Raw genomic sequence first — 25,659 nt, 5'->3', positions numbered from 1 at the left:
GGGAGGATGCCGGCAGTGATGAGGTCTCCTGGCTGATAGTACCTGTGAAGATGATGAACATGTTCCCTGGCAGTGCACTGAGGAAAAGGAGCATTGCACTCCATCTGAAGGGGCACTAAGAGCACCATAATGAGAACCATATTCCATGGAGATCTTTCTACCAGCAACCAGCTCATTTCTTCCAAAATAAAGATTTGAATTAAATGGAGACTCATCAGACATATTCAAAGACAGGAGCACTCTCAATGCTGTTGCTCTCTACTTCTAAATGGCACATGGAATATAAACACTATGCTTCAGGCTTGGTTCATTGTTTTAGTGGTCACTGGAATTCCCTAAAGACAGAAGTAATCCTATTTCATTTGGTAATTAGAGAGGAGATAATCACCTACTCAGAGATAAAAGTTCCCTGAGACATTTCAGGAAGGAGGAAAAATAGCATGTTTTCCCCTATCTAAGCAGAAATCTTATTTGACCATCCTCGACAGGAATGTACACAATGCCAAACGGCTTTCAAAAAAACGAGGCCTTAAGAATAAGACAAAAGAAGAATCACATTTTAAGTTATTTATTTCTAGAAGGGGGATGGAATTTAATATCTTTATAACCAACAAAATATCAAATACAGTGCCATTCACCAGACACATTTGAAACTTTTGAATAATGTTTTTCAATATCTTTATTATTCCTATTATTATTTATTAAATTTGTTTACCACCCTTCATCCAAAGATCCCAGGGCGGTTCACAAAAGAAAAGTACAAAATTCGAATACAAAATACACAATAAAGCACAAACCAAACCAAACAAACCAATAACCACCCCTCCAACAAACACATTAAAAAGTCATAGAGTGTTAATTGGCCGAAAGTCTGGTTGAAGGCAAACATTTTCGCCTGGTGCCTAAATATGTCGTCTTCTTTGGTGATCCTTCATAGCCGATTAAGATTGTCTTCCATAAACACTGTTTTAACAATGAGTTCATGAATGACTGTGGAGGCCAATTCTGGACCCACACACCTTTCCACAGTGGGGACATTGGTTTCCGGGCGGGAGTTGATCACGGTGTGGATTTGCCAAGCATGCCTTCCTCTTAGCACGTTTCTCCCTTGCATTCTGAGTGTCTTCAAAGTCCATGACACCTGGAGAACAACCTAAATATATATAATGAACGTGTCAGGTGGGCCTCCACAACTGGGTAGCACCACAGAAGAGGCCCATTCTTGTGGACCTCTAATGGAGGAAGCACTCAAAGAAGGGTCTCAGATGATTGTCAGATCCAGGTCACTTCATATACTGTAGAGAGAGGCAGTCCTTGATGCATTGTGGTCCTGAGCTGTTTAAGGCAATATAGGTCAAGACTAGCACTTTCAACTGGGCCCAGAAAATAATTTGCAGCCAGTGCAGTCAGGCTAGTATCGGTGCAATATGCTCAAATCATCTTGCCCCAGTGAGCAACCTGGGCTCTGAATTCTGCATCATCTTCAGAACTGAATTCAGAGGCAACCCTGTGTATAATGCATTTGTCACCTATGTTCCTTCACTGACAGGGAATGAGAACGCTGGCATAGAGAGAAAACAGATAAGAATGGATTGCGGAGGGGAGGGAGAAGCAGCAGGGAGCAGCCATAACTTGATCTCTGGGCACAGGGATAACAGAAGAGAGAACCAGAGTGAAACAATGCAGCTTGTCAGCCCCCAGACATTGACTCAGACCCAGGAATACCGGCAGTGCCCTCTCCAAAACCTCATACGATCACGAGACTTTATGAGAAGCTCAAAAAGGAAAGGAAGAGACGATGGAGGTTTACCTGTTGGGGGCAAAGGGGACAGAGCTTAGTTCCGACAACTGTGCTACCTGAGAATGACGAAGATTAGCTGAGCTCCGACCAGGGCTTGTTATTTGGCTAATAAATCCAAAATAATTAATTGACGGAGTTGTCTTGCGTGTGTGGGAGAAACCCAAGCCATTACAGCATTACATGTTCAGGGAAGTTTTTAATCTGTGATATTTTACTGTATCTTTGGTTTTTATGGAAGCCGCCCAGAGTGGCTGGGGAAACCCAGCCAGATGGGCGGGGTACAAATAATAAATTATTATTATTATTATTATTATTATTATTATTATTATTATTATTATTACAGCATTACAGTAATCTAACATATAGGTTGCCAGAGCACAAGCAATCTTAGTTAGGCTATCTCTGTCCAGAAAGAGGAGCAACTGCCCACTAAGTTGATGTAAGGCACTCTGTGCTACTAAGGCTACCTGAGCAAAGGATCCCGAAGTATCCCCAAGCTACATATTCTCTCCTTCTTATGGAGTGTAACCCCATCAAGAGCATGTAACCTCCCACACATCTAGTCTAGGGACACACTCACTAGCAGTTCCTCAGTTTTATCTGGATTGCGTTTATTGGATCTCATCCAGTCCATTACTCAAACAAGACTTTGGTCCAGCACTTCCATTGCCTCACCTGCAGATGTAAAGGAAAAGTAGAGTTGTGGGTCATCAGCATATTGCTGACAATGTACTCCAAAACTCTGGATGACCCCACTCAGTTGTTTCATGTAGATGCTAAACAGTCAGGGAGATAAAATTGAACCCTGAGGAACCCCACATGGAAGGCTCCACAGGGCTGAAGAGTAGTCCTCAAGCATCAACCTATGGAACTGACCCTCCAAGTAGGCCCAGAACAACTGCAAAGTGGCACCACCTGCTCCTAACTCAGACAGCTGCTCCAGAAGGATACCAAGGTCACTGTTATGAGAAGCCACTAAGAGGTCAAGGGGTATTAACAGGGACACATTTTCCCTGTCTCTGGACAGAGGTCATCATGCAGGGCAACCAAAGCTGTTTCTGTGACAAAATCAGAGATTGATCTGGAAAACCAGTTTCCTCCAAGTCACCTGGATCTGGTCCATGACCACCGACTCAAGAACCTTGCCCAATAAGTGGAGATTGGCAACTGGCTGGTAGTTACTTAGATGTTCTGACTCCATGGCCACAGGTTGTACACCCCTGGCCTGGAAGTATGCCCTGCAATCCTGTACCTCACTATGCTCTGAAATAAGTACCATCAGGCTGTGACCTAAACCAGTCAATGGATATACTTTTATTTTCTTTTATTAAATCCCAAAACTTATTCAGATCCACCTGGAGGAGGAGGAGGAGGAGTCTGGATTTGATACCCTGGTTTATCACTACCCTGAGGAGTCTCAAAGCGGCTAACAATCTCCTTTTCCCTTCCTCCCCCACAACAAACACTCTGTGAGGTGAATGAGGCTGAGAGACTTCAAAGAAGTGTGACTGGCCCAAGGTCAGCCAGCAGCTGCATGTGGAGAAGCAGGGAATCAAACCCGGTTCAGCAGATTACGAGTCCACTGCTCTTAACCACTACACCACACTGGAGAGTTCCTTGACCAAACAAAAACTATTTGACAGAAGTCCCTCTTCTCTGATTCATGCAGATCATTTGAAGAAGATTATTAATCCCTCTCCATTCATCAAATGACTGACCAGATGACTGGGGAGAGAGAAGCTGAACCCCCAACGGATTGAAAAGCTGTGTGCATCCCAGGGTTGTCTTATTTAAGCTGGTGTCAAAATGGCGGTTTCTTGGAAGGGGGGGGGATTAAAACACTGTGGGCTGGGTAGGCAGGTACTGAGGTAACAATGAAAGAAAGATCAGGAAGAAAGGGCCATGCTTGTAAGCCACTCTGTTCATCACCCTCTTCTCTTGTATTATGAGCTCCCAGGACCAGTTCGTCTATGAGGCACTGTGAAGTGGTTGCCTCAGGGCAGCAGGCTCCCAAATATGCCGGGTGCTTTGTTCCTCTGCTAGTGCAGTGGTGCCCCCCTACCATGGCCTTGCCATGTCTTCCATTGCAGCTTGCCTATTGCTTGCCTGTTGCCTGTAGCAAATTGGCGATGGCAGGCAGGCCATGGTGCAGCCTGCAGGAGTGATAGGGCCTAGAAGCAGTGGGTGTGGGGGTCCACAATGGCCGAAGAACAGAAAGAGGTGGCAAGCACTAGGTAGAGGCAAAGACCCACTAGTGGTGGGTGTTGGAGACTCAGAAGCAGGTGTCTGGTGGAGGCAAAGAAGCAGACGTGGCAGCAGAATCAGGGGTTGGGGGCACTGCCACAAGTTTTGTCTCAAGTGGCAAAATGCCCCTGCCTGACTCTGCATACTCCTATACAAGGGGATAGCTGCCCCTGCTCCATGACAATTGAAGTTCCCATTTGGATTTGGATTCTTTCTCACTTTTTAAATTCAGCCCAAGTTTGAAAAAAACTAACAATCTTTCTTTCCCTCCCTTCCTCCTTGCCTTATTTTTCTGTTGGCCTCATCTTGCTTTTTCTTAGCTCACCTGCTTCTTGCAGTCCCATAAATGACCACAGGTGGCTTCTATTGAGTTGTAATAACTACATTTTCCTCTGTACTAGCCCAGAGAAACTACAACAGTATTGACTCATGCGGCCCATAATCATCAAAATTGCCATGGTTAATTCTACTTCTTCTCAAGTCCCTATAGATTTCCTGTGAACACGGAAAAACAATGAAGTCTGAATAATGTTGTTAATATTTCTTGCTCACTTTGGAGCTGGGTCTTGAGACAGATTTATAGCCTTCCACCCACCTGATTTTTTTCACAGACAGGGCTTCCAAGCCAACCTATGGTGTGATTGTTCCTGCCACTTCAGTAATCATGTTAGAAGAATCAAATTGGTGGCTGGAAGGTAGATTTTCATTCAATATGGTACTGTTTGTGCTCTCAGTATTTGTGTTCCTGCCCGATTTGGTATGTGACACTCCTATTGCCACATGCACTGTTGGTACTCCTCTTTCCATTACGCACAAGTATTATCATTCAGGAGATCTCATCATTGCTGGAATTATTTCTCAGATCTACATGACATTTGATGAAATGGATTTCATAGGACATCCATCTGAGACACTGATTGCTGCTCTCTTGTATGAAGTAGCTGTTTTTAACCCTATTGTAATATCCACGGGGGGGGGGGTGCGGGTAGCGCTGTGGGTAAAATCCTCAGCGCCTAGGGCTTGCCGATCGAAAGGTCGGCAGTTCGAATCCCCGTGGCGGGGTGCGCTCCCGTTGCTCAGTCCCAGCACCTGCCAACCTAGCAGTTCGAAAGCACCCCCGGGTGCAAGTAGATAAATAGGGACCGCTTACTGGCGGGAAGGTAAACGGCGTTTCCGTGTGCTGCGCTGGCTCGCCAGATGCAGCTTTGTCACGCTGGCCACGTGACCAGTGTCTCCGGACAGTGCTGGCCCCCGGCCTCTTGAGTGAGATGGGCGCACAACCCTAGAGTCTGTCAAGACTGGCCCGTACGGGCAGGGGTACCTTTACCTTTACCTTAATATCCACAGGCATGGTGATCTGATGTCTTTGGGTTTATATGGGTGGGAAGTAATTGTTGAAAAGACAGCCGATCTGCTCTTAGAGTCTTCTTGGATGAGGCTGTATCTCAGTTTTTTATGTTAGCTCTTTCCATGCAATTTCATTGTAGGACTCAGGATTTCCATGCCACATGTTATAGTTGATGGAGGTTGACTGGAATGATACATTAGTGAGGTGTAGATAGGCAAAACTTTGATCAGGTTTTATTGCTGTTTGAAGTATTTAATTTAACAATGGAATTCTGTTGTTGTTGTTGTTAAATTAATTTATACACCGCCCTATACCCAGAGGTATTAGTAGTAGTAGTAATAGGAGTAGCAGTAGTTCAGCAGCAGCAACAGCTGATATAATATTCAATTTGATAGCAAAATCAAAAGCAAAAATTCTTACTAGCCATCTACCCTTACCCCAAGGCTCTTCCCAGCACAGGAACTCTGACGGTTCATCATTCCATTACCAATGACAGTTTTCTTGCTTTCTGCTGGAGTGCTGTCCTTTGCTACACAATACGCTATAAATCCTTCTCAAACTTTTAGAAAAATCTGGATGCAATAAGCTACCCTTGTACCAAATTAAATATTTAAAGTAAAAAAAAGTACAGGTGCTAGCGAATTAAAATTATTAAAACATTACCTGTTCCAGTAAACTGAAATTTCAGGCTTGTTTGCATTTGACCCAATATTATTCACAGAGGCCTAAAGAGTGTACTGTGTTCCTTATATTTAATGAATTGTGTGATATACAGCATATGTAAACCCTATATGTACAGTAGGTAGGCAACTATATAAATATATATGTATATATGAATAGCACTTTCTAAAATTACAGCAAGATGAATCTCCAATACAGGATTGATTACGAATGGTATCTTCACAATTCTCTTCACTGGAAATATATTATCTTTGTTTTTGTTTCTTTGTGTTTTTTTTAAAAGATATTTATTGAAATTTTGAACAGTAAAACAAACTTCACAATCAAAACCGAAAAAAGAAAGAAAAAAAAGAACATCCTCACAATCAAATAAAAACAGAAAAATGCAATACAAAACATAAAAAAGTAGAAGAAAAAAGACATAAAAAAGACATAAAAATCCTGTTTCTTACTTATTGTTTTCATAACCCTCCTTCCTGACTTCCTCGCATCTCCCTTTTCTGTGTTCCCTTTTACACAATCGTATTCAGCAGTGCCTTACCCTTTTTCAAATCTTATTCTATGTTATACATTTCAACTATTATGTCTCCAATTTTTCCCTTTATATCATTTTGTTTAAATTTGACATAATGTTATTCTAACTTTTTCACCCTTATTCTTATAAAACATTTTTTACATATTCCTTTCAGCTATGTCACTAATGCCATATTGTCTTTATATCCTGCATCATTTTAGCATTCAAACATTTTGCAATGCTTTTGCAGGTAGTCTTTAAATTTCTTCCAGTCCTCTTCCACTAGCTCTTCTCCCAGGTCTCGGATTCTGCCAGTCATTTCTGCCAATTCCATGTAGTCTATCACTTGCATCTGCCATTCTTCCAGAGTGGGCAAATCTTGTGTCTTCCAGTGCTTTGCGATAAGTATTCTTGCTGCTGTTGTTGCATACATAAAGAAAGTTCTGTCCTTCTTTGGCACCATTTGGCCGACAATGCCCAAGAGGAAGGCCTCTGGTTTCTTAGGGAAGGTATATTTAAATACCTTTTTCAATTCATTATAGATCATTTCCCAGAAAGCCTTGACCTTTGGGCACGTCCACCAAAGGTGAAAGAATGCTCCCTCAGTTTCTTTACATTTCCAACATTTATTATCAGGCAAATGATATACTTTTGCAAGCTTGACTGGGGTCATGTACCACCTATATATCATTTTCATAATATTTTCTTTTAAGGCATTACATGCCGTGAATTTCACACCGGTGGTCCATAACCGTTCCCAGTCAGCAAACATAATATTATGACCAATGTCCTGCGCCGACTTAATCATAGCTGATTTGACCGTTTCATCCTGAGTGTTCCATTTTAACAGCAAGTTATACATTCTTGAAAGTACCTTAGTTTTAGGTTCTAACAATTCTGTTTCTAATTTCAATTTTTCCACCTGGAAGCCTATTTTTTAATCCACATTAAAAACCTCTCTAATTTGATAATAATGTAACCAATCTCGCACTTTATCTTTTAGTTTCTCAAAACTCTGCAATCTCAAAGTGTCTCCATTTTGTTCTAATATCTCCCAATATTTCGGCCACTTGGCCTCCATATTGAGTCTTTTCAGAGCCTTAGCTTCCATGGGTGACAACCACCTTGGGGTCTTGTTTTCTAATAAATCTTTATATCTTGTCCAGACATTAAACACTGCTTTCCTGACAATATGGCTCTTGAATGCTCTATGAACTTTGACCTTGTCGTACCACAGATATGCATGCCACCCAAACGCATTGTTAAACCCTTCCAAATCCAAAATGTCAGTGTTCTCAAGAAGTAGCCAGTCTTTCATCCAGTGTTTGTGTTTCTTTGTGTCTGAACATGCAAGCAATGTTATTAGCAAGCATATATTGAAATTGAATGTTACACGTTTCATATTCAGAAGCAGACACACTTTGACACAGAATACCAATCTCATTGCAGACCCTTCTTCCAAAACTATCAGCATATCATGGCTTTGGTATATGCTGTAAAGGAGATCAATGAAAATCCACAAATGTTGCCTAATGTTACCCTGGGCACGCACATCTATAATAGCTATTTCAGAGCAAGCTGGACCTACCTTGCATCAATGGACCTTCTCTCCACCCAGGGAAGATTTATCCCTAACTTCAAGTGTGATGCCCAGGACAATGCAATAGCTGTTATCACAGGACCAAATTCTCACATCTGTCATTTCATGGCGCACATTCTTAACATCTACAAGATGCCACAGGTAGGATGTGCATATCTAACTTGGATTTACAAATAATTTACTCCTCAATGCTCTTGTATGTGGATTTTTGTGTTTGCAGATAGAAAGCACCAGGATTGAAGGGAATAAAGACATAACCTTGCCAGCTATTCAAAATGAATGTAATCAAGGAAAATGATCCTTGGATAATAAAGGAAAACCAGCTCCAGACACTCGTGGATATGATTAATTTTCTAGATCTTAGTTAAGGGTTCAGATGCAGTTGTGATACTGAAATTGTATATTAGACACAAACCCTCCTATCTCCCAATTTTCTTTATTGTTCTAAGCTTGTATATGGCTCTGCTCCAATGACCAATGGCAACCCTGAAGCTGTTTTCTTCAACCGGATGTTCCCAAATGAGGACCATCAAACCTGGGGGATTCTTCAGTTGCTGTTGCATTTTAAGTGGACATGGATTGGGGTGGCTTATATAAGCACCAACAGTGGAGAGAAATTCATACAGAGTGTGCTCCCCGTGTTTTCACAAAGAGGTATATGCTTTGATTTCATAGAAGAACTGCCAAAAGAATCCTTTTCCAGTAAGTTTGATGAAACAATGAATGACTTTTCTCGAGTACTCAGAATTATGCTGAGGAGCAGTGCCAGCATTGTAATCACACATGGTGATGTTCAGCTCATAGTAATTCTTAGACCAAGTCTAATGTTTGCTGAATGTGAGGGTATACAAATGAATAGTAAAGGTAAAGTGTGGATTATGACAGCCCAGATGGAATTCACATCAGTTCCCTTTCAAAAAATGATGGGTTTAGAGGCCTTCCATGGAGCTTTATCCTTTGCAGTTCCTTCCAAGACGGTATTAGGATTCCTTGAATATCTTCAGATGAAAAACCCTACCTTGGAAAAGGAAGATGGTTTTATCAGGGTCTTTTGGGAAAATGCATTTGAATGTTCTTTCCCCATGAATGACACCACAGATAAAGAAATGTGTACTGGAGAAGAGAAGTTGGAGACTCTTCCTACCTCTGTTTTTGAAATGAGCATGACTGGGCATAGCTACAGTGTCTACAATGCTGTCTTTGCTGTGGCGCATGCTTTGCAAGCCATGCATTCATCCAAATTTGGACACAGAGCAATGGCATATGATGGGAGAGGGATTCTTCTGAAGCAGCAGTTGGGGCAGGTAATATTCTGAGAACCTTTCAGTGTTGTTCCCCAACTCCACAATATTTGTTTAAAAAATACAGAAGTCAGCACTGGGAAGGTTAAGCTTGAGAATCGGCATACTGTTTGAAATGAGGATGACTGGGCAAAGCCACAATGTCAGTAATGCTGTCTACACCCTGGCGTATGATTTGACAGCCATACCTTTATTTATCAAAATTCTAAAGAACAGTAATGGATGGGAAGAGGTGGATACTTCTGACTCTACAGCCATGGCAGCTAATGTCCTGAGTACATTACTACAGAGGAATCCATCATAAATCCATCTTCAACAGAAGGCCATTAAATGTCTATCTATGTTTTAAAGCTAGAGTGTTGACATCTAAATGCTATTTTTTATGCCATAGTTTTCCTTCTGAGTCAATTTGATACTGCTCCCCTACATTCAGTTCCTAGTGAAGACTATGAAACCAATCACCATTGTCAGACTTATAATCTTATTTGCCAGTGATGTGTAAAAGAGAGCTGTATTTTCCATTCTTCCAATTCACTTTGCTTGTTCCTTAGATTTGTTTTCAATTGGCAAGACCACTAATCATAGTTTCCAAAAGGTCATCTGTCATCAGTATATTTGCCTATCATTGTGCATTCTTGATGGTGTTCCTGTGCTTCCATTTAGATCCACCACTATCTGAGAAGTGCCTCGTTTAACAACAGTGCTGGGGAACAAGTCGCTTTTGATCAAAGTGGGCAAGCTGTCGCTGGGTTTGATATTGTAAACTGGGTCACATTCCCAAACCAGTCCTTTCTCAGAGTCAAAGTTGGAAAAGTAGACCCCTTGGCTGCCAAGGACAAAGGGTTCACAATTTCTGTAGATGAAATTGTGTGGCCTAGCATATTTAACAAGGTATGTCTTGTGCAAATTTCAGTACTCAGAATCATTTCTCCAACCAGCAGGCAAAGATCCAGAATTTATATGCTCTGTCACATATTAAGAGGTGTTACCTGCCCTGGGATAAGCAATGGCGAGAAACCGGATACAGAACTTCTTTAATAAAGTAAATCAGTAATACAATATCTGGTTATACCATTTGTAAGTGTGAAGAGAACACTGAAATATAAAGCTCCCAATACAGTATAGAATTTCTGGACGTAAGAACATTTCTGCTTTTATTTACTGACAGGCACAACCCGTTTCTGTGTGTAATGACAATTGCCATCCAGGGTATAGTAAGATAAAGTTGGAAGGGAAGCCATTTTGCTGCTATGGTTGCCTCCCATGTCCTGAAGGGAAGATTTCAAATCAGCGTGGTAAGAAATGCAATGTAGAGCATTTGTTCAAAAATAATAATTAGTATCCAAGTACTTAGATGTGCTTGGACAATGACTTTTAACCTTCCCCTCCCTCGTCTGTCTATTATTATTATTATTATTATTATTATTATTATTATTATTATTACTACTACTACTACTACTACTCTACCACCCTATACCCAAAGGTCTGTTCATGAACAGCCCTGGAACCTCCTAAATCTACTCTGGTTTTTCCCTCTGCCCTCCAGAGCAGGTAAGAGGTAGATGTGGAGAGAACACAGAGAGAGAAGAGATCTTTGTATTCCATTGCAGAAGCAGAAATCCTTGCACCAGATCTATTTTGTTTGATGCTGTCCATTGGAATTGATCCAAAATATTGAGATAGATAGATAGATAGATAGATAGATAGATAGATAGATAGATGATAGATAAGGTTCCATAGGTATTGATTACCATATTTATTTATTTATTTATTTATTTATTTATTTATTTATTTATTTATTTATTTATTTATTTATGCTAATTCAAAGGTGATATAATGATTGCTGATATAACAAATTATAGCACTGTAACTTTCTGCAACAGTTTTTGTAAGGGTTTTTAGTGGTGCTTTATTTTTGAAGTTGTTAAGTTTTAAAAACTTTTTAAAATGTAGTGGTTCTTGCCTGTGTAAGACATCTGAAACCAAGAAGGGTTGGTTACAAATTTAAGTGATATAAATCATAATTATTATAAAGATAACAACAATAATGTAATGTAATGTAATATAATAATTTCAGAGAAATATGGTGGATTTAATTATATCCAATCTGGTGATTGAGGGCATTCCTATATCACTGCTAATTTGAGGTTTTTGGCAGACATAATTCTGGGTAATGCGATCATCCATAACTCAGTGTTATGGCAACTGATCTACATGCAGAAGGTCCCAGATTCAATCCCAGCATCATCTGTCTGAAATGCTGGAGAGTCATGGACAGTCTGCAGAGAGAATTATGAGGCAGAGAGATCAATACTCCAATCTGGTATAAGGCAGCTTCCTCTGTTCCTTTGAGAAGATTTTCCCAATATAAAGACACTTTCTTAGTATAAGGAAGATGCTTCTTCCACCAAATTAAACAGCTTCCTCCAAGGTAGATAGTGGGGCTGTTTGGAGGAAACTCCACTCAATGTAACACTTAAATTTTTTGAAGAAGAAAGCATGGCTTATACATTTATGTGAGCTTCCTTGATTCAGGATTTATACTATTACTGCTTAAATACTTTAGTGCACTATGTATTGCCGTTTTTATTTTAAAGAAAACCATGTTTTCCTTTCCAGGCATGGATGAGTGTTTTCAATGTCCAGAAGACCAGTATCCAAATGACCGACATGATTCCTGCATTCCAAAATATATAAGTTACTTATCTTATGAAGAACCTTTGGGAATATGTTTTGCTGTTTCTGCTCATTCTTTATCTGTTATCACGTTCTTTGTACTCAGAGTCTTCATTAAGTACTGGCACACACCCATAGTCAAAGCCAACAACAGGGACCTCACCTTTGCACTCCTAATATCCCTCCTGCTCTCTTTCCTTTGCGCTCTGCTCTTCATTGGCAAGCCTAATAAGGTGACCTGCCTCCTTCGACAAATTACTTTTGGTCTCATCTTCTCAGTGGCGGTTTCTTGCATATTGGCCAAAACCACCATAGTGATTTTAGCTTTCATGGCTACCAGGCCAGAGTCCAGTATCAGGAGATGGGTGGGGAATAAATTGGCCATTACCGTTGTTCTTTCCTGCTCCCTAATTCAGGCCAGTCTTTGTTGTGTGTGGCTGGCAACATCTCCCCCTTTCCCAGATCTAGACATGCACACGATGACTGAAGAGATTGTGCTTGTATGCAACGAAGGTTCCGTCACCATGTTCTACTGTGTCCTGGGCTTCATGGGCTTCCAGGCCATAATCTGCTTCATTGTGGCTTTCCTGGCCCGGAGTTTGCCTGACACATTCAATGAAGCCAAGTTCATCACCTTCAGCATGTTGGTCTTCTGCAGTGTATGGTTGACCTTTATCCCAACCTACCTGAGCACAAAAGGGAAATACATGGTGGCTGTGGAGATCTTCTCCATTTTGACTTCTGGTGCTGGGTTACTGATCTGCATCTTTTCCCCCAAATGCTACATTATTCTGATGAGGCCTGACTTGAATAAAAGAGAACAGCTGATAAAGAGGCCAAACTGAAGGAACTTAATTTTTCCTTCCAAACCTGTGTCTGCATCAACCTCTGAAAATAGTAAATCATGTTTAGATAATAAGCCCATCTGGGGCATGTTGATTAGTCAGGGATCTTCACTGTCTTGAGTTCGGTGACCAGTAAACAATGTTTTGTATCCTGAAGCCTACTCAGACATTGAATTTTAAGGTTTTATGATTATTGTAAAAATGCTGTTTTTGTTCATATCTTGATAAATTTCCTGTCAATTGGCTTTTAATGTGGGTTTTTTAGTGTAGTTTTTAATGCAAATTTTATATTATATGCAAACTGCTTAGAAATGTTAGTGAACAATCAATAAATACATTTTTGCTAAATGAATGGTTTACTGATTGATTGGTAGCATCTGAACTCTAATGATAAAGGGTACTTATTCATAGCATAGTCATAGTGTGTGTGTTTTCAGAGGATCGGGTGTTTTCATTCTGCAGAGGTAGCCTCAATACAAGAATGTTTTACCAAGATATGCAGCAGCAGAATGCTCTTCAGTGAATATTGTCACCAAACTTTAGTTGGGTGTATATTTTCCCCGACCCAAGAGCAGGGAGTTACTGCTGCACAAGACGTGTCATACAATAAGCAATGGACTCATGAAAGTGGATTGCCAGGAAAAGACTTCCCCATCCTTTGTCTGGTGCCAAACAGGGAGCAGATCTGGCCAAACAGAACGAACCCCTCAGCATGTACCCCCTCCCCCTGTTAATGGATTTACAGCAATAAGATAAAGTGGAGACATTAAATGAAATTTATTGCTTCTAGGTATGAGAGTGTTAATCCAGAATGCGGCAGCTAGACATATGACTGGGAGTGGCCACCAAGACCATATAACAACCTTCCTGAAAGACCTGCATTGGCTCCCAGTATGTTTCCAACAACAAATCAAAGTGTTGGTGCTGACCTTTAAAGCCCTAATCGGCCTCAGCTCAGTATACCTGAAGGAGTGTCTCCACTCACATTGTTCAGCCTAGACATTGAGGTCCAGCGCCGAGGGCCTTCTGGTGGTTCCCTCCCTATGAGAAGTGAGGGAACCAGCCAGAGGGCCTTCTTGGTAGTGGTGCCCACCCTGTGGAACGCCCTCCCATCAGATATCAAGAAATAAACAACTATCTGACTTTTAGAAGACATCTGAAGGCCGCCCTGTTTAGGGAAGTTTTTAATATTTGATGTTTTTGTGTTTTTTATATTCTGTTGGGAGCCACTCTGTTGGGTATAAATAATTTTTATTTTATTTTATTAGACTACAGAGGATAAAAAAGCAAGTACAGAGTTTACAGGGGGGGGGGCATTTTAAGAGAAAGATCTGCAATGGTTGGAGTCGAAGAGGGAAAGAAACAGCTCACTAAACTATCTTTCGCTTGATGTCAACTCCTTTGAGATTTATGTGGCAGCTAGCTTTCTTTACATCCAAAAGTGCTGAATCATCCTGATAGCACATGACAACTCCATGAAATTCATATTTAGCTTTGATTACCACTTTGCAACTGAAGTTTTCATTTGGATCGTGAAGTATTCTAGCTTCGGAGGAAACAACACCTATTCTCCTTTTAGAAGTTGTGCAAAATATATTCCACCTCTACAAGCCTTTGGCTAATTAAGCTATCTAAGGCCTTTGAACTGGGGTGGGGGGGTATTGTTTTTGCTTGCTACTATGTTATGTATTTTGGTGTTTTAATATTGTAAACTGGCCTCTGCTGTGTAGAAATTTAATAATAAAAATAATAATGGAACATCAAAACTTTTCTTTTTTTTCTGAGAGGTGTGTATTTAAAAGAAGTTAGCAATATGATACACATTTTTGTTCCCCTTTTGAAGTGCTGTTTAAAACTTAAACCCAAAGCAGTCAATTATCTCACATGTAATTACCAAATTGACCACAATCTCTTCTGCTTCTGTTTCCCATCCTTGGGGGTGGGCGGTGTTCCAGAAGGCGCCACTTGCAAAATGATGAACCAAGTTTGGAAGATGTTGTTAACATCCCCTGTGATATTCAGAGCTCGGGCTATAGATAACAGAGAACTCTGCCCATCTGATCAACAATTCCTTTTGCATTACAAATCTGGTGTTGAATGAGTTGTCATTCAGGTTAGGCTGTGGAAATTAGGAATTCTTGAATGGCAATGTTTGAAGATCTGAACTGTGGTCTGAACTTCAGAATTTCCTGCAAGATGGCAGTATTTGCAATGTTGGTATTAGTGCTGTTGCCCTGGGCTGTATGCAAGGTTCCTATTCTTCAATGTTCCATCAGAGACCCCCTTCCCTTTCTTCACAAATATGATCGGTCAGGAGACGTCATCATTGCTGGCATTATGTCACAGGTGTATATAACTTCTAATATACTAACTTTCCATAGACTTCCCTCTTCTGACCTCTTTGGAGAAATTCTGTAAGGAACTGTATTTCTTTGAATCATAATGTCCATCTGTACTGAATGTATAGCTATATTTTGTGTATCATTCTCACCATCACCCTTTACCTTCTCAAAATTCTCTTTTTCTAGGGGAGCAGATCTAATCCTGAAACCCAATTCTCTGTCTTCTAAGTCTTCTAAGTCATTGTTTTCTATTGCCCCTTGTTCAAAGAGACATTAGCAGCATTTTTGCTTGTTTTCGCATTATTATTATTATTCCACTGTTCTTCTTTCGAGTCGATATATTTATGGGGGACTGGGAGATCTGATGACTTACATTGCTTTCTGAAGGGAGTGTCATTTATACTATCAGTATTTATTGTTATAAGGTAGGGTGTATTCCGTGGTTTTCAGTTAAATTTTAAATTACATTTAACGATTTACCATTTAGCACATCCATTTTCAGTTTCTTTTGCTTCAGAATATTTTATCAACTCCTGTAGTTCATAGTAACAAGTATTCTACAATATGCATGACTTGAGATTCTAGCAACAGTTTAAGCAGGATGTTCATATTCAACCCCAGTTCTCCAGAAGTTATATATGAGAAAATAGATGGTTTCAGACTTCTGTTCATAGGAATGAAGTCTGATCTTCTGCCAGTGACTGGTCTTTCCGTTGTAGTTTTAATCAGCATTAACCAACATATAGTCACGACAAAACCATTATGAGGCAAAGTAAGATTACAAAAACAAAAAAAGAAATCACAATTAATAAATCACAATTAATAAATGGCCAAGGGGGGCAGGGGGTGGTTTCTGTTAAACTCATAATTATAAAAGTAGAAAAGCATGGATTTTTTTTCTTTTGTAAGAAAATAATTTTCCTAGCATTATTGACAACTTGTAGCTTCTGTACAAAATCATTATTCCACATATTTACACAAAGGAACCATTAATTCTCATGTACTCCAGACTTCTCAAGAGTTTTCTCAAGAGGAACCTACATGAAATTATGCCTCTGGAAAGATACTTATGTGATTTTAGAAAAATCTGGACAATGGGGTCCACCATTGTCAAAATAGCGGTGAAATAATACTGTCTTGGGCAACTGATGATCTCTTCTAAGACACTTACGATTCCTTATGATTATGACACAGAACTAGCGTTTTATTATCTTTAACCTGGAGACAGCTCTTAATACATTTAAATTTTAATAGATTATATTATTCTTATGTGCGGTTCAAACTTCACTATTTTATTTATATTTTATTATTACCTGTACCATTTTTCTCTTTTGATAATTCTGTTTCTTATTTGGCAGACACCAGATTGATATCTAGCAACACACATCTAAAGTCACAGGAGCATCACTTTGTATCGGTGGCTCTCTTCTTCTCTTAAACTAAAATGCCATGCACTTAGTACAGCTGGGATTGCGTAGCAAACTTTTTAACTAGAGAGCTGAGTGTTGCATTCAAGTAAAGTTAAATTGAATAATACTAAATCTTGCATACACAAATCCATGCATATAATAACTACCTTATTGTTTCTTAGATTTGTCTTTCCACAAGAATTGTTTTTTGCTTTTGATTTCTCTTTGATAAAGTTTCACTTGCCTTATACCAATGTATTTAAAATAAAAATGTCCAATTGATTGTAGTCTCTTGGGTCTTATCTATCACTGGAATCTCAACCACTGGAAGAAATTAGGAGCCTCAACTTTACATGGAACTTCTATATACATTGTACATGAATCTGTGCATAAATGGTATTAGTTAACATCATTCAAAACCAGGGCAGGAATTGACTCAAGGAATACAAATGCCCAGGTTTGTGTGACAATATGCACACATTTCCCTGGACTCTGGGCATACAATCTATTTTTTTATGAAGGTGCACTATTATCTAACATATAACTCTCTTTGCAGGCCAATGACACAACTCTATCAGCATATCCTGGCCATGGCATTTGCTGTAAAGGAGATAAATGAAAACCCCCAAATCTTACCCAATATAACTCTGGGATTCCACATCTATAATAGCCATTTCAGTGCAAGATGGACCTACCAAGCCTCCATGGAACTTCTCTCCAGGAGAGGCAGATTCATTCCAAATTACAAGTGTGGTGTCAAGAACATTCCAACAGCAGTCATTGGGGGCCCAAACTCTGGTTTATGTCTCGACATGGCAACAGTCCTGTGCACATACAAGATGCCACAAGTAAGACATGTGCATGAAGCCTGGATGATTATGAAAATATTTACATTTGTTTTGGAATACAGGCGTCTCCCCACTTACATGGGGGTTGTGTTCTGTGGCCCCGTGTGTATAAGTAAAAGGGTGTAAAGTGGGGAACACACCACTTTAGAGGGAGGGCATGTGGAGGAGAGAGAGAGAGGGAGAGGGAGAGAGAGAGAGAGAGAGAGAGGGAGGGAGAGAGAGAGAGAGAGAGAGAGAGACAGAGGGCACTAGAGTAGGGTGTGCAACTCTCCCCCAGAGTGTGAAGAAGCAGTGGTGGGGTGGGGGTTGGGGATGTGAGGTGGACCAGGCAAGTGTCAGGGGGACAAGGCTGGTCTAGGCAGGTTGACCTTCCTGCCCTCACTTTCCATCCTCCCCCTCCCCCTTCCCAAGCCCAAACCCAAACCCAAGCAAGTTCTGGGAGAGGCAGAGCCACGGTGTCCAGCTGCAAGCAAGTGCCTGTATATCCATTCAGGCTGAGAATTGGTGCTTGAATATTGGTGTATTTCACCATCTTTAAGAATTGGAGGAGCATGGGGCATGGGTGATTAACAAGCCATTTGCTTGCCTTTGACTCTCTCTCTCTCTTTTTTCCAACAGAGAAAAGTTGGCAGGAGAAGCTTAGGAGAGCAATGGCGGGTATATACTTATAGACAAAACTTTTTTTTTTATTTATTTCTCATGTAAAAGGACAAACTATTTTTTATCAGATAATGTATTTTAAATGAATATAAATGGCAAAATATTCCCATTCACTGAAAACATAGACCAGGCTTCAGATAATGTTATTGCCCCTCCCCATATAGTCAAATCAGTTCCAAATCTCAGAATCCACTAAATTTAATGTAAAAAATAAACAAAAACTGTGACAACTATTATTTGATCAAATAGAAATTTGAGGTAAGATTAGACTGTTTCTTTTGTATGTGTCCAGCACATTTGTGTATTTCTAACTGACTCTCTGGAGGATGGGAAACATGTTGAACTGTATGGATTCTTGTTGATTCACTAGACTTGTTTGGTCCTATGGAGCATCAACAACACAGGATGTGATATGCACAAAGGTGCATGGTCCCCTCTTGATGGTTGTTGGCATCTATCTGTCTTGAGAGACAATGGGGGTGAAGTCAAACTGCATTGTTTTTGCTGTGTTAGCAGCAACAAAGTGACTGCTCTGGGGCACAAACCAGGGAAGTGTATGTGGAAATCCTGAGTTGCCCAGGTGACAAGACCTCTCAGCCTCACTGTTATGGTCCAAAGGAAAGCGGAGCAATATATTTGGCACCAGTTGGGCTGGATTTGTGTAGGGTTTACTCCTTAGCCTTTTCTTCTCTTGGTTTATATATATACTAGTAACTGCATTAATGTAACAGTTTTTTATATAACTGTATTTTTTGTAATATTTTAAGTTGTGTTTTGTTGCTTCAGTTTTTTGCATGTCACTTAGAGATAGTTTTAATATCCTAAGCAGGGCTGGATTTATGTATAAACTAAACAAGCTATAGCTTAGGGCCCCACTCTCTTGGGGGGTCCCTCCCAAAATATACTTCTTCTTTATTGTATTTATTGTATTAATAAACTTCTTCTTAACTGCATTACAGTTCAATAATTACTTTGATAAAATACATATTTTGTTATGTGCAAATGGCTTTAGATACCTATTAGGTCCATTAATTGTGGGACGCGGGTGACGCTGTGGGTTACCACAGAGCCTAGGACTTGCCGATCAGAAGGTCGGCGGTTCGAATCTCCGCGACTGGGTGAGCTCCCGTTGCTCGGTCCCTGCTCTTGCCAACCTAGCAGTTCAAAAGCACGTCAACGTGCAAGTAGATAAATAGGTACTGCTCCGGTGGGAAGGTAAACGGCGTTTCCGTGCGTTGCTCTGGTTCACCAGAAGTTGCTTAGTCATGCTGGCCACATGACCCAGAAGCTGCCTGTGGACAAAATGCCGGCTCCCTCGGCCTATAGAGCGAGATGAGCGCTGCAACCCCAGAGTCGGTCACGACTGGACCTAATGGTCAGCGGTCCCTTTACCTTTACCTTAGGTCCATTAATTACCATAGAGCATATATTCAACGCAAAAAAAAAACAACCAGTGACAATTTGTTGTTGACAAAGGACAGCTGGACATATAATGGGCCCCATTACCTTCAGTAGCTTAGGGCCTCATCAAACCTAAATCTGACCCTGATCCTAAGCAGTATAAAAATTAACTAATAATTCAACCCATCAATCAAATCCTGATCTGAGTTTAACTGTTGTTCAAAATCAATAAAGGGATTCATTTTCCCTCTTCCTTTTTTTTTTTTTTTTTGTAAATTATTACCCGCAGCTTGTATTTGGCTCTTCTCCCATGCTGAATATAAATATGCAAGCTGTTTTCATTCACCGAATGTTCCCAGACCAGGCTCAGCAATATGAGGGGATTCTTCAATTACTGCAGCATTTCAATTGGATATGGATTGGGGTGATTTGTCAGGATGACAACAATTCAGAGAGATTCGTACATAATGTTCTACCCATGTTTGAGCAGAAGGGTATCTGCTTTGATTTTGTAAAGAGATTCACTAAATTGAATGTTTTTCGAGGGATCGCTGCAATGATGGCTGCAGGACTTGAAATAATTGATGTTATTGTGCGAAGCACGGCCAATGTTGTGATTGTGCATGGTGAAATTCATACGATAATGGAAATGAGAGTGTACTTCAAGATGCAAGGGACACAGGAGATGCCAAGGCAAAGCCTAGGAAAGGTTTGGATTATGACAGCCCAGATGGATTTCACTTCATATCCCTTTCAAAGCTGTTGGGACATAGGTTTCCTCCATGGTGCTCTATCTTTTGCCATTTACTCAGAGGGTATCACAGGATTCCAGAAATTTATTCAGAGACGACGCCCTGCCTTAGAAAAAGAAGATGGCTTCATCAGAGTTTTCTGGGAAGAGGCATTTAACTGTTCTTTTCACAAACCATCTTTAGATAAGAGACATGAGGAGTCATGCACTGGGGAGGAGAGGGTTGACACGCTTCCTGCGTCTGTTTTTGAAATGAGCATGACTGCCCACAGCTATAGCATCTACAACGCTCTATATGCTGTGGCACATGCTGTGCATTCCATGCATTCCTCCAAATTCAAACATGGGACTATGGAAGATGGAATAAGATCAGCCTACGTGGACCAACAGCCATGGCAGGTAATGTTCTAATCCAGGCACATTCGACTCCCAAGAGACTGTGATCTACTCCCTGTATATAAAAACTGGCAGTGATCTACCCATTGTTGTTGGAGGGAGGAGGAGCGTGTGTGGGGTGGGTGGGTGGAAGGGGAGAATTCCCCAGAGTTGTTGAGCTCTAATGCAGAAGTTTGTAGTAAACTCTGAAACTGTGTGAAAGGGGAATAGCTCCTGACAACATGGGGGGGAAAGCACCTTTCTTCTTTGATTGATTTTTTGGAGGAAATATGATTATCCAGTGGGGTTCAGAGCAGGGGGAGATCACAAAACAGCAAATTAAAATAAATGATTGACCATAGTCAGAGAAACATCTACAAACAGTCTTTCATTTCTCTAGGCCTTTGGCTGATTCACATTCTATGTCCTTTTAAATGTGTTTGTGGGAGGGGGATTACTGATTTGTTTTTGTTCTTGTTTTTATTATGTCTTTTGTGTTCTCATTTTGAGTTTTGTATAATTATTTTGTTAATAATAATAATAATAATACAGGGTATGTGATAGCAGAGCAGGCAGCAACAGCAGTAGGAGTAGGTATGTTGTGGTGGCAGCCGCAGCAGCAGCAACAGGACATGGTGGCATTCTCATTTCTCCTCAAACAGCAAAATGGGATGTGCCATCCCTGACAAGAACCATGCTGACTTCCTGCCCTTTTCTCACGTGAGCCACTCCACCAGCACCAGCCATCTCACTAGTGCAACTTCGGCGCCACTAAGGGACTTTAAGCTACTATGACATTCTCCATAAGTATTTAAAGCAACCATTCCTCACTATGATACATTATCACCCTGTCCCATACTTGCATTTCTTTATTTATCCTTAAGGAAAAAGATAATATTTGGTTCTACCCAGTACCTAATTCAAAAAGGACAAAAATAAAACATAAATACTGTTATGAAGGAGTGATTCTGTAAGCAAGTATCGCTGGGTAAGGCCCCTCAGGCAGGTGTTAATTAGTCCTCAAAGCAGGAGCAAGTGATCGGGCTGCCAGCATTTCTCAAATCTTTGAGTTAACCTGCTGAGAGGGGGAGAGAACATGCCATAGATTAGACTGCTGTTTGATGTCTGTAGCTGGTGCCAGAGAAGACGCCAATAAAGCCTGATAAACCATTCAGTGGTGACATGTGAGTTATCAGAAGCTTGGAGGGAGGACTTTGGAAAGCGACCCCCTCCTTGACACATTCTGCTTTTAAGTACAGTGGTACCTCGGGTTACAGACTCTTCAGCTTACAGACGCCTCAAGGTTACAGACTCCACTAACCCAGAAATAGTACCTTGGGTTAAGAACTTTGCTTCAGGATGAGAAGAGAAATTGCACGCTGGCAGCGCGACGGCAGTGGGAGGTCCCATTAGCTAAAAACAGTTTCAGGGTAAGAACAGACCTCCAGAACGAATTAAGTTCTTAACCTGAGGTTCCACTGTAGGTGATAATCCAAAACCCTCAAATGCAACCAACAACCACCATTTTGTAATATTTCAAATATTTGGATACTATATTAATTCCTTCCCTCCTCCCACAATTTAGCTCCACGGATTTCTGAGAAGGGTCTCCTTTAACAATAGTGCTGGGAAAGAGGTTTCTTTTGACCAGAATGGGCAATTAAAAACTGAATTTGATATTATCAACTGGGTCACCTTCCCAAATGAGTCATTTCTTAGAGTCAAAGTTGGAATGATGGACCCAATGGCTCCTCTCAAAAAAGGGTTGACCATTTATGATAATGCCATTGTGTGGCCTAGCCGGTTCAACCAGGTAAGGTCTGCTTCATGTGAACTTCAGATGTGTATGCAAAACTGCTTCAGTGAGATTATGATGTGAAAGGCGTGATCCCAGGCCTGCCTTGATGTAGAGCAATTTCTTTCGGTGATGGGAACATATAGGGGCAAATAGTCAGCTATAGCCAACTAAGGTGGTAGAGGATTTAGACTGGGGAAAAGGTAACATTCAAAAAAGTTCTATAGGTCAGCCATTAGTTCATTACAATTATCTTAAGAAATAAAGAAAAGTACAGTAGATCCATATCACTCATTTCTGGTACAGTGGAACCTCGGTTTTCGACCATAATAAGTTCCAGAAGACCGTTCAACTTCTGAAATGTTCAAAAACTGAGGAGCAATGGGTGGTTGGCAAAATCCATTGAGAAAAAAGAAAAACATGCAGTGGTAGCTGTTCGACTTCCGAGGCGCATTCGAAAACGGATGTGATTACTTTCAGGTTTTTGGCATTCAGCTTCAGAAACGTTCAGCTTCCAAGATGCTCCACTGTATTATGGAAATGGTGCAAGCAACATTGTTTCCCACTGTTTTGGTCTCTGAACTAATAACATTCTAAGTCAATAATATCAGGACCCCTAGTTGCAAACTAATATGTTGAGAAACTGACCAAGCAAAGGTTGTAGCTGAAAATAAAACTAAATTGAAAAATATAAAGATAGTAAAGCAGAGGCTAATTCTGCAAGGATGCAATATGGAGAGATTGCATAAAAGGCAGAGAATTTTGGAAAATATCATTCAGATGTGACTGATAATACACTGTGGTAGCTTTGAGGGAGTTGTTGTATAATCAATATGATTATGATAACGGTTTTTATGAGGGCACAGTTGCTGGAGAAATGACAAAGATTCCAATACGGCGGCTTTTACTGGAGGTGAAAGGGATCACAGGGCAGTCTACTACAAAACACACAACACAATAACAAACAAAAGCAATAACTCTAGCCTCCACAGTATCAACCAATAAACTGTAGTTATCTAAAGATGGGTCAATGAGTGACACACTTCAACATTATTTCCTCTTTCATTTATGGACAGGTACAACCCCTTTCTGTGTGTAATGAGAATTGCCTTTTAGGTTATAGTCGGACCAAAAAGGAAGGAGAGCCATTTTGCTGCTATGATTGCCTTCCATGTCCAGAAGGGAGAATTTCTAACCAGAAGGGTAAGATTTTTTTGTGTACACTATTTATAAATTATGCCAGATATGATCTAGTAAATTTATACCAGAAACTAGTTTCCTTGATGTTTTAAGTGTAAGAACAGGGCAGATAATATGTTGTTGTCTCATATTACTGTTGACGTGGGTCCACTTTGGTGCAGAAGTTTTCAAATTTATGATAGGTCTGGGGGAAGGATTTCAGCAAAACTAGAGATGAGAAAGGAATTGATACCTTTTGTTTAGTTATATCTTGGGAAATAATCTTTATTGTAAGACCAGTTGGTCCCAATAGGTGCAATAGGTGTAAGGGCTGTAGCTTGTTAAGGTTCTCTTGAACACAACGTCCTGAGAAGAAATCAGTCATGTATTTCAATAGCACCATAGAAGCAGTCATTTAAAGCTATCATAATGTTATGCTTGCTTTTAACCAGAGTTTCCATGCTTAAAAATGACTCTTTTCTTTTCCAGATATAGATGACTGTTTTGAATGCCCTGAAGATCAATATCCAAACAATGGCCAGTATGAATGCATTATGAAAGCAATAACCTTCTTGTCTTATGGAGAACCTTTGGGGGTTAGTTTGGCTGTTTGTACTCTACTCTTGTCATTCGTCACTGCTTGGGTGCTCTGGATCTTCATTAAGCACAAAGAAACTCCCATAGTCAAAGCCAATAATCGGAACCTCACCCATACTCTCCTCATCTCACTCCTGCTCTCATTCCTTTGCCCTTTGCTTTTCATAGGCCAGCCTGAGAAGTTTACATGCCTCTTTCGACAAATTGCTTTTGGCATGATCTTCTCAGTGGCCGTTTCTTCTATTCTGGCCAAAACCACCACAGTGGTTCTAGCTTTCATGGCCAACAAACCAGGATCTAGGGTAAGGAAATTGGTGGGGAAACGATTGGCTACCTCCATTGTTCTTTCCTGCTCCCTTATTCAAGCTACAATTTGTAGTGTGTGGCTGGTAACCTCTCCCCCATTTCCAGTCCTTGACATGCACTCGATGACTGAAGAAATTGTGCTTGAATGTAATGAGGGTTCAACTATCATGTTTTACTGTGTCTTGGGATTTATGGGTGTCCTTGCCGCTGTCAGTTTCACAGTGGCCTTTTTAGCTAGGAAGCTGCCGGACAGTTTTAATGAAGCCAAGTTCATCACCTTCAGCATGTTGGTCTTTTGCAGTGTGTGGTTATCCTTTGTTCCAACCTACTTGAGCACAAAGGGGAAATACATGGTGGCTGTGGAGATCTTCTCCATCTTGTCCTCCAGTTTTGGGTTACTGGGCTGCATCTTTTCTCCTAAATGCTATGTCATTTTGATGAGACCTGAGTTGAACAACAAGGGGCAGCTAATTAGAAGAAATAACTAGAGAATCAATGGGTCCAATGTTAACTAAATCTTTTCCCACTCAAAAGTAGGCAATTAATAATGAGTGATACATATAAGGAGATCACACACATACTGTTCTGTAGAAAATAAACAATTTATTATTAAATAAACAAATAAACAAATAATCATAAGAGCTTGTCTGTCCATTTATGTCAACATCCTACCCGAAAGTATTATATTCTCTCTGATTACAAGCCTAACCTGTGAGCTACATTGCAGTTTTCCTACCCTGGCATTTTCTATATTTTCTCCAATATGAGAGGCAATATGTCCTCCTTGAGGGCTTTTGAGGAGCAACTGGTTGGCCACTCTGAAAACAAAATGTTGGACAACATAGGCCCTTGGTCTTATCCAGCAGCACTTTCCTTTCCTTCCCTTCCCTTTCCTTCCCTTCCCTTCCTTCAAAACACTTGGAGATTATTTGGGGTTTTATCAGGGTATTCTAGAGCTGGCCAATAGACTTTTAATTGAGTATTGT

General features: G+C 40.5%; 2 protein-coding genes across 2 annotated transcripts; both read left to right on the top strand.

Moving 5' to 3' along the window:
- The first annotated feature begins 1,587 nt into the window (after positions 1-1,587).
- LOC114583397 (vomeronasal type-2 receptor 26-like) lies at positions 1,588-13,010 on the top strand. Its single transcript, XM_077918057.1, has 7 exons — positions 1,588-1,804; positions 4,780-4,975; positions 8,152-8,329; positions 8,638-9,492; positions 10,153-10,380; positions 10,658-10,784; positions 12,109-13,010. Exons 1-7 carry the CDS (start codon positions 1,588-1,590, stop codon positions 13,008-13,010), a joined length of 2,703 nt encoding a protein of 900 aa, XP_077774183.1.
- A 4,311-nt stretch (positions 13,011-17,321) lies between these two features.
- Positions 17,322-25,161, top strand: LOC114583398 (vomeronasal type-2 receptor 26-like). Its single transcript, XM_028704722.2, has 5 exons — positions 17,322-17,609; positions 19,960-20,820; positions 22,382-22,609; positions 23,668-23,794; positions 24,260-25,161. The coding sequence occupies exons 1-5, from the start codon at positions 17,322-17,324 to the stop codon at positions 25,159-25,161; spliced, it is 2,406 nt and encodes an 801-aa protein (XP_028560555.2).
- The last annotated feature ends 498 nt before the right edge of the window (positions 25,162-25,659 follow it).

The sequence above is a fragment of the Podarcis muralis genome, chromosome 13 (assembly GCF_964188315.1).
Source record: "Podarcis muralis chromosome 13, rPodMur119.hap1.1, whole genome shotgun sequence".
Classification (NCBI taxonomy): Eukaryota; Metazoa; Chordata; class Lepidosauria; order Squamata; family Lacertidae; genus Podarcis; species Podarcis muralis.
Note: the sequence above shows the minus strand (reverse complement) of the source record. Positions and strands in the feature narration are given on the sequence as shown.

Excerpts from the sequence above, each read along its gene's own strand:
- LOC114583397 (XM_077918057.1), top strand. The coding sequence starts at position 1,588 with ATGGATTGCGGAGGGGAGGGAGAAGCAGCAGGGAGCAGCCATAACTTG. Across the intron at positions 4,976-8,151 it reads ACACTGATTGCTGCTCTCTT|CTATTTCAGAGCAAGCTGGA; the intron begins GTATGAAGTAGC and ends CATCTATAATAG. Across the intron at positions 10,381-10,657 it reads GGCCTAGCATATTTAACAAG|GCACAACCCGTTTCTGTGTG; the intron begins GTATGTCTTGTG and ends ATTTACTGACAG.
- LOC114583398 (XM_028704722.2), top strand. The coding sequence starts at position 17,322 with ATGACACAACTCTATCAGCATATCCTGGCCATGGCATTTGCTGTAAAG. Across the intron at positions 17,610-19,959 it reads GCACATACAAGATGCCACAA|CTTGTATTTGGCTCTTCTCC; the intron begins GTAAGACATGTG and ends TATTACCCGCAG. Across the intron at positions 22,610-23,667 it reads GGCCTAGCCGGTTCAACCAG|GTACAACCCCTTTCTGTGTG; the intron begins GTAAGGTCTGCT and ends ATTTATGGACAG.